At 32.2% G+C, this 13,294-nt stretch overlaps 1 protein-coding gene across 2 annotated transcripts; it reads left to right on the forward strand.

Annotated features, from left to right (window-relative positions):
- The first annotated feature begins 1,970 nt into the window (after positions 1–1,970).
- Positions 1,971–11,084, forward strand: LOC132939395 (N-acetylgalactosamine kinase). Of its 2 annotated transcripts, none has more exons than XM_061006535.1 (9): positions 1,971–2,115; positions 6,241–6,543; positions 6,632–6,845; positions 7,577–7,685; positions 7,834–7,991; positions 8,586–8,726; positions 8,843–8,957; positions 9,595–9,784; positions 10,580–11,084. In XM_061006535.1, exons 2-9 carry the CDS (start codon positions 6,248–6,250, stop codon positions 10,800–10,802), a joined length of 1,446 nt encoding a protein of 481 aa, XP_060862518.1. In that variant the 5' UTR covers positions 1,971–2,115; positions 6,241–6,247; the 3' UTR covers positions 10,803–11,084. The 2 variants fall into 2 exon arrangements, with proteins under 2 accessions (XP_060862518.1, XP_060862519.1); XM_061006536.1 differs by having other exon boundaries at positions 9,595–9,804; positions 10,580–10,780.
- Positions 11,085–13,294: the final 2,210 nt, after the last annotated feature.

The following is a 13,294-nucleotide window of genomic DNA, read 5'->3' on the forward strand; positions in this document are numbered from 1 at the left end:
TGGCTTGCACTCATTTTAAAAATTTGGATATGTGAACTAATTTTTTATGGTAATTTTTCTGATTTTAAACAATGATCATAGTCCATCGTCAGATGTGTACCTTAAAAGTTTTTAGCTGATTAATTTATCTTAAATTGGTACGTTGGACTGAGAACGCACTTGCACGACTATTCAATTTAATTTGTCGATAACACCGCCGACGCACTAGGGCTACGGAAAAGGTGAAAATTGAAAACGAGACGCACTTAGTATATCCCTATATCAACAATATCCTTTGTCACAGTTGTGTTAATGAAAACATAATGGACAATGTCGCTTGTATTGTGATTTTACTGTTAAACTAAAAATCATCTATATAATATGACTGTAGGTACCTATGTCCTACATATATAATATATATTCATAACAAAGTAAGACTGTTATATTCTATTCAACAACATTAGTTGTAGACTATTTTTATTATCCGAAAATAATGCTAAAACATGCATGAGCGTCATTATATATTGTTCTATACCTTCAAAAATATTATGGTATTTACATTAACGTTACGTCAAAAATAAAAATAAGTTTCTCTCAGCAATACGTATGGCTATATTATTATTATTATTGGTACCTATAATACACTATACAAATACTGTAAAGCAAAAAAAATTACTTATTGTACACGTTCGTTTCGATTAAATAATACTATTTACAAAATGTTAAAGAAAGTGTGTTCGTTTTTTTTTAACCGTAAAAGAAGATGTTCCCAGAAGCCCAGCATTCAAAATATTAATCGAGACCGGTTTTTATGAATAGTTTATTGTACAGCTGATTTCAATGTTTCCCAAAACCACTGTAAACATACCTGTCTGTAAACATATTTCTCGGCGTGGCGGCGTGTATTTATAATTTCTAGAATGAGATATTTTGGGTTTAAACCCGTTCACTCACGTTTTTCCATTGTGGGTTTGTTTTTTAACTTCCTCGTCTCGTAATTTTTAGTTATCTACATATTATACTATACTATACTATACTGGTCTTTAAAGTCGTGTTCATAACTATATGATTTGGAAACATCTTCTCACTGAAATACTGAATTATAAAGGGCCTTTGTTCCTAACAGTCGAGTAATTGGAGGAGATATTAGAGAGGTATATATCTCTCCTTTTTATATTTTTTTTTGTCTTAAAAATATATATATCACAAATGATTATAATATATAATTATGACCGCAGAATAATTATGTAGCCTGTCATACATCTGCTAAAAAAAATACACAACCCGTTCATTTTTTTTTGCGTGAAACTAGGCAAGACTTATCTTAGAACCACTATAAATGACGTTAGACAAGTGTATATTTTCCTAAATAAACTAACAATTACTATAGGTATTATAGTTGCTATTTGTTAAGTATATGAATTTAATTTTAATTTCAAGGAAGATTAAACGGACTAGCGATGTTGTCCGTTCCCAGAACAGTACAAATCATTAGAGTATTATTGATATAAATTTGCAGAGAATGACAGGAAATTACAATTTTATTGTATAAATATCAAAAATATAGGTCTATACTTATATAAACTATTAATCGACTCTTTTTTAAGCGTGTAATTTTTAAAAATTGTTCATACTAAAATCATACTATATTCTTAGGTACCTATATAAGAATCTTATCCTATATCTAATCCTATATCTTTCAATGTCTGCCCCTTTCCACAAGTCACCGAAATCTGGTCCTGCCTGCCATATCGGCGAAGCACGAAGGCGACGGTGGAGTCCTACGAGTTGCATACCGCGATCGCGAAAAACTTAACGTGATATATACATATTATTATAAAATAAATCAAAATACAATATTTATAGGCGCCTATAACGGACGACCGCTTTCGGTTTTGATATATTATTATTATTATTTTTTAGCTGACCGAAGACAAAAACGTCGTCGAGTGTCGATTGAATCCGGCGCCACGCCGCCCGCCGTCCGGTGTCGTCGGCCGGTCGGGTGGTGGTGGCGACGGCGGCGCGGGCACTCCCGTGTTCCAAGCAGCAGCTGTTTGTAGTCGTCGTCCGCGTACAGCGCACGTCCGACCTGCACGCGAGCCGAACGTTTCCCGACGACGACGACGCCCGCTCGTGAGTATATATACATAATATTTAATATAAATATATTGTATTATTATCTCTAATTGTTATCACAAAAACCACCGACTTCCGTGGGGAGGGGCGGTGGTAAATTCCACGTACGCAAACGAAACTCGTCCGCGTCCCTATGTGGTGATAAAAATATTATTATTTTTTTTTTTTGCTCTTAGTTCAATACTATTACAGATCTGCGATTAAAGTTATTATTATTACAACGTTATTATGTAAATTATTATTATTATTATAATTATTGTTATTATTAATTATTATATTATAATTATTTGTAGGTTTATTATGCGATTTGTACGTCTGATTTGACATAACAATATTGTATGAAGGAATTTCGTTTTGACTTTTATAATATTATTTTCTCAAATTAGTTTTGAAGGCGTCCGCAGGTAGATATTATATAGTGTTCTAGGCCGGTAATTTTAATATGATCATTAATAATTAATTAATAATAGGTACAGTATGAATGGTAAAATCGTCAAATTGATTTAGTTTAAAGAAATGTGTATGCTACTGGATAATAAATATAATACACAATGACAGTTTTATGGTTTTCTATAGACGACGTGTTTAACAATTATAATTATTATTACCTGAACGTGACAACTTTTTAAGGCATTTTACATGTTAGTTGTTCTTATCTGAAAATGTTTTTTTACACAAAAAAAAAATTAATTAAGTTTACGATCGCTGTACAAATTTATTTTCCCCAACCCCTTGATTATTTAGTACGAGTATAATATAATATTTTTCAATATTTGTACCTATTTGAAATATTATGTGTCTGTGGCCTGTGCTTCAATTAAGTTTTTTCTTGATCATAATATTATCGTTTCTATATCACATTACCTACATAATAATATACTCATAACTGTTAATGATAAAGAAATAAAATATATATATTTTATATTACCATTATATACCATATATACCACCACATAAAGTGTAGTGGTCTGCAGAAGCGAGTGTATTAATATTATTTAAGTATTATATTTTACGTTATTTTCGTTGCACAAAAACATTTATACACTTTTTTATGTTTCGTTCTCTGTACACGTTAGCTACGTTATTGTTTTTTTAACGGACGTTGGGTCATATGCGAAGTTATGTATCATAAGTCATAACATTACAATATAATAAATTGTTTCGTGCGAACGAACGTCCAGTTTACCTGCCACATATTAGTACAATGAAGTTTTATTAAGGGTATCACATCTTGTTTCGTTGAACTGCTATTTGTAATACTTATCTTGTTATAGATATACACATCCGAGTTCCGACCGTAATCTGCTGTATTTGTGGACATTATTTAAATTATTTCGCTCTCGTGATGCGGCAAAGTCCCTAAATTTTCCATATAGAAATATTATAATGTGTATAGGTACACAAAGTGTTTCGAATGCATTTTTTTTACGGTCAAATAATTATGTTATTCGACTTTTACGACGAGTAATAAGTACCGTTCCCCTCGCCTGCAGTCGGATCCTCGCTTGTATATTACTTGAAATATGACATACACATACAATATATTTAATTTCTATCACATGTTGTATTCTTTTCTCTGCTAAATGTACACATTTACAGTAATATATAGACAAGATGCGTGCAGTGTTATGCTATATTGTGTTGAAGTGAAATCGCAGGACACCAACGCAGCAATGTCAATAACCTACACCGCTGGTGTCCTTGTACTTGCCCAAGTTTCTACGGTTTAAATCTTTCCCACTACCAGTTGTCGAAGATTGAGTCTTTTGGATTTGAAAATAATTGGACATTTTTAGTGCTGGGGGTTACCGAAGCACGGACATGCGGGAAAATCGAATTATTTTCTCGTGTTCGGGGAGGTGTACAAAATTGTGTATGTATAGGTTGTACGAGACTGTACAAAATGAAGCAAGCGCATAATACTGTCCAATTGAAAGTATTGTTATTCGATTTTTACGACAAGCAATAATACTACACCGTTAATCTCACCATCATTCAGGTTCCACGCTCGTACTATACTTGCAATACGACGTACACATAAAATATATTTAATTATTACCGCATATTGTTTTCTTTTCTTCGCCAAATGAAGGTATACACATTTACAATACATAGACATCCGACTACAAGACGCGTGTAATAATATTATGTTGCATGTTGAAGCGAAATCGCAGTACGCCAACGCAGCATTTAAGATGACCTATTATATTATATATAGGTATTAATGGGCAGGCTATATCCGCATTGCATTACCATTATTATACATAACGCATATCGTCGACGCTGTAATATTCACATTGAAACGTCTCTCGTTAAACGATACAAATTGTATTTATTGGGTTTTTTTTTCATATTCGCCAAACCCGACGATCCATTATATACATTTCGCCACTCAAAATCCAACGGTTTCAAAGGCGTACCTGTACGGTGCTGCAGCAGTTTGTTGAGATTGATGATAAAACCGTTGTCAATAACGTTTCGATAAGAACTATTTAATTATATTATATAGACACTTGCTCCCGCAGACAACGATTATTATTATTTACTTATAATACGTAACGCGAGTATATGTTTATCTTATCTCGACAGGTAATTTGGTAGTTATTGTATTAACGTCTCGCTAGTCGCAGTGCATAAAATATTATAATAATTTACAAAATAATTGTATACATTGTTCACGTACCTACGAACTAATCCACCAATCACTATAGAGTCGTGTCCTATTCGATATATGTTGTACATTAATTATAATTTATATAACACGCACAATATATGTCCCAAAATTACCAAATCACCCCCCAAGTATATTATATCTGCGTAGTCAGTGACACATCCGTATATTTGAATGATGTTTATTCAACGGTTAGATAAACGAGAAAATTCCAATTCAATGACATACATTTTCTTACATGATATATAGATAACTTACTTATATAGATTACTAAAAAATATAATTCAAATATATTAATTTGCCATGGAGACAACTAGGATGATACGGGATTTGTATCATACAAAGTTTGTTTTAGTTTATATTGGGATACACTGCAGTAGTTCTGTATACTATTGAATACGTTTTGTTCAAAGTTTAATCTTTCAAGTACAATAACTTATAGAATCATAAGCTATCAGAGTGTAATAATACAGTATCTAATTATACTGTGATAATTTATAGTGTCACCAAAATTTTTTTAACAAATCTAATTATTATTAACCGGTTTTTACAGTTGATCAATATAGGTACTGTTTGGCATTAAATATTATAATCAACTTAAGGTTTGAGACTCCTGAGATGTAAAAACGTCGTAAACGTGTGGTTTACCATCAAAACGAAAGTCCATCATTGATATTAACAATGCTGTTTGTTGGCCTTATGTAAACAATGATTTTGTTGATTTGACTGTTATTTTTGTAAATTATTGTCATGAGGTTTTTCGTTCTGCAATATAAACTTTGCTTTATAAGATAGGTTTATTTTAATATATTATATTATAATATCCAACACGGAAATTTTGTAATAATTTGCCAAACACTAATAAAACACGTCTTGTTCTGTTACCTAATAATATTATAAATTATAATCAACTTGGTAACCATAGACTGATCTCGCACGAATTGTCGTAGTTTATTCCTAGGAAATGTTAATAATTCGGTGAAACTTTCGGACCTGGCTCCATGTGGCGTCGTGAGGTTTTACTACAAATGTAATATAAATTAAAATACTCTCTCCGTACCGAAACGTGTTGAAAACACAAAACTAAACGAGTTAACGATGATACTCAGTATACTCTATAATAACGTAATAACGAGTTATATTATTGTTATTACTTATAATAACTTATATAACCAATAATTCAATAATTGGTGTTCACATTTTGACTTCCATCGCTGTTTCTCAATGTCATAATATTGTAATATTATAATTAAATTATTATTGAAAACTACGATTATTATCGTATTATTGTTAGGTATTATTTTAAAATTACAAAATTGTTAAGTTATGACTTATGCCAATACTTATAATTATAACAAATTATATCAATAATTATGTTGGAATTTTATACATTTTCGCCTGTCTGTCGGATAAAAATATGTTCAAATAATTGTTGTAAATAATTATTTTAGATTGAAAATGGAAGTCGATTACTCGTGGGGAACGTCATCGAATAACGTACCAGTTCAAAAGTTGGAGCAACACTTTCGCGAAAATTTCGAATCCCTTCAACCGGAATACTACGTCAAAGTACCGGGCAGAGTGAACTTGATCGGCGAACATGTAGACTATTGCGGTTATTCCGTTTTCCCGATGGCCATCGATCAGTGTATCGTAGTGGCAGCGAAGAGGACAACCGACCGGCAAACCGTGGAGTTGACCAACCTGTGTACGGAGCGGTACGAAAACGTCTCGGAAAATATATCGGACATAAGGTAAATAAATCGAACGTGCTGCGACGTTCTGCCCGTGAAAAATATAACCTCCGCATGAACTAAAAAATATCTATTTATCCGAATGCAGCGCTGAGTCGTTGGGCAAGAGTCCGAGTTGGTCAAACTATTTTATGTGTGGCGTGAAGGGAGCCCGAGAGTACCTGAACGATAGTCAGCTGAAAGCCGTCGAAAGAGTCGGTTTTCTATTCGCGATCACCGGTAACATTCCCGAGAGTTCGGGATTGAGCAGTTCAAGTGCACTGGTGACGGCCGCGGTGATGGCCACCCTGGTCGGATACGGAGTGGGTATATCTATTATAATATTTATATTACCTATTTGATATTCATATATATATCATGCAAATAGAAACAGTTTTCTAATATAATACTAGAGCTATGCAATAATAAATGTAGAACAGTTAGGAAGGGTCACTCCGTGAGCGTGATAAATTCCCGATTTCTAAAACGTATTAAAATACAAAGCAATCAACTATATAATTCCAAGAACAGTTTAACCATAATATTTTGGTATTTTATGAAACTATATTAAATACTAGTAAGTAACTAATAAGTAATTAACTTAATATCAACAGTCGTAACTATGTATACTGGTAACTAACGGACGGACGGACAAACACAACAGGTACATAATATAAAGTGTTCTAAACTTATGTTTAGAAACCTGAAACTACCAAAATGTACGCGCCTTAAGGCTTCATAACAGTAATATATAAACGTAATATATGTACATACGAGATAAATATAACGTATACTATATGTATATGTGTATGCATACCCTAATGTTTTTTTAATACTCAAACTTGACTATTATTTACTTGAATTTGTTTAAAAAATAATCGTTTGTATACAATATGTAAAACAAGGACGTCACTTTCGCTGTATTTTTCGTATTATAGTATCACAATCATTGCAACAGTGATAAAAAAAACATCAAAATTTACATCTTCTCAGTTCTCTGAAGACGGCGTACCGTGTAGGCAAAACGTATACGATGACGTTTTTGTTTGTATAGGTGCCGATCAGTAGACTCGAGCTGGCAGAAATCAGCGCCAAATGTGAAAGATACATCGGCACGGCCGGCGGCGGTATGGACCAAGCGATAGCCGTGAACGCCAAACAAGGTGACCGAACGTAATCGTACCTATATATTGTTGTATTATTATAATTTAATATAATGTTTTTACACAATCAACCATATTTTATAAATGTCTCGTTATTTCGTTATTATTAGTATTATAATTAATTATTGTTCCTCGGCATGTTATTAAGGTTACGCGGCCCGCATCGACTTCAATCCGTTGGCGGTCAAACAATTCCGGCTTCCCACCGACGCCAAGTTCGTTGTGGCTCAGAGTTTGGCCGTCAAGAACAAAGCGGCATCAAACGACTTCAACACGAGGGTAGTGGAATGCAGACTGGCTTCGCAGGTAAACGTTTCTTCTGGAATACGCCTAGAACCCCATACGATATTCCATATTCCATCCGCATTTACATATCAACCAATAACTGGAAAAATCCCTAAAGTTAACAAATATTTGACACAAGAACCGTTGTTTTCGAAAGAAAAATACTGGATATTTAGAGTTCTTAAATCCATGTATTTTAATATTATGTTCTGGGTAGCTTTGATTCCAAATCGTTTATTATATTATTTCTTTAAATTAATCGAATTATTGACGAACGGTGAAATTGTCGAGACTTTGAGTGTTTCTATCAAACATGATTTTACTAACTTAACCAGCTCACCGGAAGAATATGTATAAATGGAATCTCAACTCTTGCAAATTTATGTTTTTCGAAACAAGTGGATACGATAAAACTAATAGAAGGTACACGACATATGTTATTGCTCATCGTGCGTTTTTAAAGAACTCAAGGCATGCAGATCAATACACATAATATTATATTTCTGTCCATAATTTGATATATTTACATGGCGATATAAATCATGAATTACATATTATTTTAATATTCATATTTGAAATCAATCGATTATAAAATATCGTTATCGTGGGTTTCAGATAATCGCCAAACAATTGAATCTCGAATGGGAGCAGATGACCGTTCTGGCGACGCTCCAAAAGCGTTCGGGCAACTCGCTGGACCGAATGATCGAGTTGGTCCACCAGCACTTGCACGTCGACGGATATTCCAAGTCAGAGGTACGACGACGGTTGATCGATATACTGTTACGCCTGTCGATATAAAGTGCTCCATTTATGTGCAACTTGATGACTTGAACGATCGTTTTTTTTTCACATATATATTTATTGTATAGGTGTGTGAAATCTTGGCGGTGTCCGAAGACCGACTCGACGAGCTCAGTTTGACGGCCAACACGACGAACGTCGCCGAATTTTACTTGCACCAGAGAGCTCTGCACGTGTTCGAAGGTGGCGATTTAAAATGTTATGCTTATATAATATAGAAGGCAGTGGTGATGGAATTATGAAATATCGGCTTAATCTAGCGACCGTTTTAGTTCTCAAAAAGTAATTATGTACAGAAAATGCATCAAAAATGCCGAAACAGGCGAAAACAAAACCGAATTTATCGTTAAAATATAAAATAAAAATAATAGATTTAAACGTGTACCTACTACCTACCTATAGTTTTTGCGAGATAAAATGTAAAAAAATCCCAAATAAGATATTATAGAAATTACAAGTAAATATGTGGTGCAATAAAAAATATTCTACGTAGCAGTCCATTAAACTAGATTTTATGGATAGTTATTAGTTTAACAATCAATAGGTATGAAGAAGTGCACCAGTGTCCCTACTCTCACACCATCCTGTTTTTTGTTTGTTCCAAACAACAAAATATCTACTTTTAATTTTAATTTTGCAAATTTTAAATTGTAAATTGTATATTATTTTATATAATATATGTATATTTTTTAAATAAAAAAAAATTTACAACAGATTAAACAGTATACTTTCAATATTAATTATTAAAAATAAATAAAAATTTTCGTTATTACGAACGAAGTTTAGTTTTTTTTTACTAACTATTTGTCTTTTCCTGCAGAGGCCAAGCGGATGGAAGAGTTCTGCAGGCTGTGTGAAAACTCAGGAGCAGCGTCGGACCTCGGGAGACTGATGGACGACAGTCATTCGTCACTGAGAGACCTATATCAATGCAGTCATCCGGACTTGGAGGAGTTGGTGGCACTCTGCAAACGGGAAGGCGCGTACGGATGCAAACTCACCGGTGCCGGGTATATAATATTGTATATTTGTATGTTAATTACTAATTATTAATTACACGATAAACTCGTAGATAAAACAATTTATAAAATTATCAGTTAAAAGATCAATTTTTTAATACTCGTGTGAAACACAGTTGACTCAGATTACCTATGTATAATTTATCATATTATTATATTATGTATATTGTATGAACTATATGTATATTTTTAATTTTAGGACAACCGTATAATATACCTTAACATAGTTGGAACACTGTACGGCTATTATTTACGAATTTTATAAAAATACTTTATTTTTAAGAATTTGAGTTTATTCAATATAGTCGATTTTAAAAATTAAGTCACTTAATTCTCACCATTTCTCAGTGTGTGTTTAACCAGACCACTGTCATTTTTTGACATTATAGATAATATTATACAATACACATAAATGGGCACATAATATATTAATATATCAAATCATTTCTATTATAATATTTATGTAACACTTTCGTTTCTAAGAATTCAGTTAGTACAGAATACAGTTTTAGACTGATAATTTAAAAAAATATTCGAGGTTAAATAATATTAAAGGGTATGATTGCCAAATAATAAATTATTGATTTCATTTAATCGTTATATTATTTTTTGTGAGTATAAATACTATTCTAAGTTAACAAAACTTTAATTTAAATGTATTATAACTTGATTAACTGGATTACACCACATAAGAACTGCAGTAAAATTATCCCGGTCCACGTTTTTCAAACTACAGTTACTGCTGCAGACAAACAGCAATATGTAAATTTTTATGGTGCGTTTCAGTTGGGGAGGATGCGTCGTGGTCATGGTGCCGTCGAATGGCGCCGAAGGATTCGTGAAATCCGTAAGAGATCAGTACTTTTCGAATAGAGAGACATGTGGTAGACGTATCGATGAATTGGTGTTCGCCACGAGTCCATCTGAAGGTGCTTGCTGTGTTCATGTCAAGACCACCTCCATCAGTGACGGAATCACCGACCAACTTCCAGCTCTGGTGCACTTATGAAACATACTCAAACAATTTATTCTGCATAGTGCATTTGGTCAATAATCAAATCGTATATTTGTCCAATAAAATTGGGTATTATTATCGTGGTAAAAAAAACATAGATTTCGACGGTTTACTATGTATTGTTTTAATAATTATATATTATATGTAGGTATAAGTATATGAATATTGTTACAATGTTGTTGTTTATGTTATTTTATAATTATCACTTCGGTCAATCAGTGTTAAAAATATAATTAATTTATTGAAAATAAATCAAATAAAAAAAATTGGAATAGGTTTGCTGAGTTCTCGTATATTAAATTGTATACATAAGGAATTTCTTCAGAATAGCAATATAGTAGTAATATTAGTAGGTACAAATCTTCCAACGACATGAGTGTTGACAGTTAACTGCGAGAACATAATAATATTATACCTTACATAGTTATATATTAGAATATCAAAATTGATATAGATAATTTGTAGAAAACAATTGTTTGTACAACTGTACTGGGTTGGCTTAAAATTGTTAAGTGTGCACTCATCCTGTGTCTGCCGGGGGCTGATTGGGAGGTACACGCGATTCAGTGTTCTAAGCGATGATAAAAACTAGTCAAAAACTATTCTATATCAATATTTTTAACTATTTACTAATTTTACAGAGATGCATCCATCATTCCTCAGATGTACCACTGGTCTTGTACTCTTGAAGGATATTTGTGAATAAACTATATAATCACCTCATTGCGATATCGAAATGATTAAATTATAGCCCCTAAAATTATTAAACAACATCAAACTGAAATTATCTGCATTTTTGAATCGGCCCAGTGTGCTACATTAGCATACCCGGCTCAGTCTGGCCTCGTCTATTTGTCTTTTAACTTTTTCATATTTATTTTTATAGAGCGTTCGTTATTTTATTTTCTAGTTTAACTCGCGTATAGATCATCGTACGTTATTCAAACTTTACGCATAAATATCACAACGTGGTATGTAATTACTATCTATTATTATAATTTTTTTTTTTTAGTTCTTAGAATTAATAGCACACGTTATTTTCAGTGAAACGAGCTTTGTTTAAACACTCAATTAAGAACAATTTCATAAATGCGACGATACATAGGTTTTTATCGTTTAAAAAATTACCTTAACATTACACTTAATTGAGCAACTTATCGGCAAATGTGTAGATTACAAGCGGTGCGAGAAATTACATATAATGTATTGACGTTATTACAATTTACAAAGAAATTTAAAATTTGATTCACTAGAAAAAAAATATATTTACATTGAAATCTTTATCAAATACGGATGAAATCTACAATGAATAAGACAATTGTACTTTTTGCGACATCAGAAATAATAAATTATTTGATTGCACTGTGATTTAACGAAGGACCACCACGATCTATTCGGGAATAACATGAATAATACAATAGTAAATTAACTATATTTCTACGATTAAAAATATTACTTTGGATTGTAGGTTTGCCAGTTTTGAATAGAGTGGCTAATTATTTTCCTGTTATATCTACGGGCACGGGTATAATTTATGTTAGTGCGTAATTAAATTGTGTAGAAGTATATGTATTAATGATAAATGAATAATTGGTAACTAGTGAGTAATAACTATTACCTATTTTTATATATTTTATAGGACAAGATAATTTTGTAAGCAATTTTATAAAGCTAGAACCGTTTTGTCATGACTAACATAGGTATATAATGTTACTGCAGTATATATACTGCTCGTAGATGGGAAATTAGACACACGCTACTTTAGGATTGGTATTTTTTGGATTTTGCCAAGATTTTCAGGAAAATTGCCAAACCTACGTGCAAAAGTACTAAATAAAAAAACAAGAACTGTTACCAGTAAACGTCCACAGGTGTGCCATTTTTAAATTTATTTGAAAAATTGTGCCGGATTTAAAGCCAATGTTTTCCTTCTCGATGTACCTGAAATCGTTTCACACCGCAATATAAAAATTAAGTCCAAAAATACGTATATGTCCGATGTCGCTTTAGTGCTAAATTTAAAATATTGATTAAGTTCAACATACAAAAAAAATTTGACTGAATGGATATGAGTGATATAACAGCGAAAGCGTACAGAACGTCTAGCAATTGTTAAGTCAAATTATTAGTTAATGTATCATCAGTAAAGATAAAAAGTCCAGGTTTGTAATTAATAATTGGCCACTTAAATGTGTACTCGTTATAATACGAATTTGTATTAATTTGATACGTATATTTACTAATTTTACAATTCCACAAAACGTCGAGGATTTCCTATGTAATATTTACAATATGGATATACGTATATTTCGCCTAACGAAATGGGAGAAAATAGTAAATTACGCCCAAAAGTTTTTTTTTGTGATATTGTTTTTACGATAATGTTATTTACCATTACCCGTCATGGGACACCACGAAAAAATTATTAATTTTTTTGATTAAGTAGTATAGGTAAATAATATTAGGTTAACATTATTTTTAAAGTA

The sequence above is a fragment of the Metopolophium dirhodum genome, chromosome 2 (genome assembly GCF_019925205.1).
Source record: "Metopolophium dirhodum isolate CAU chromosome 2, ASM1992520v1, whole genome shotgun sequence".
Taxonomy (NCBI): domain Eukaryota; kingdom Metazoa; phylum Arthropoda; class Insecta; order Hemiptera; family Aphididae; genus Metopolophium; species Metopolophium dirhodum.

Bases quoted from the DNA above. Each gene is read 5' to 3' on its own strand.
- LOC132939395 (XM_061006535.1), top strand. From the start codon at position 6,248: ATGGAAGTCGATTACTCGTGGGGAACGTCATCGAATAACGTACCAGTT. The intron at 6,846-7,576 runs GTGGGTATATCT...TTGTTTGTATAG, and splicing joins CCACCCTGGTCGGATACGGA to GTGCCGATCAGTAGACTCGA. The intron at 8,727-8,842 runs GTACGACGACGG...TTTATTGTATAG, and splicing joins ACGGATATTCCAAGTCAGAG to GTGTGTGAAATCTTGGCGGT.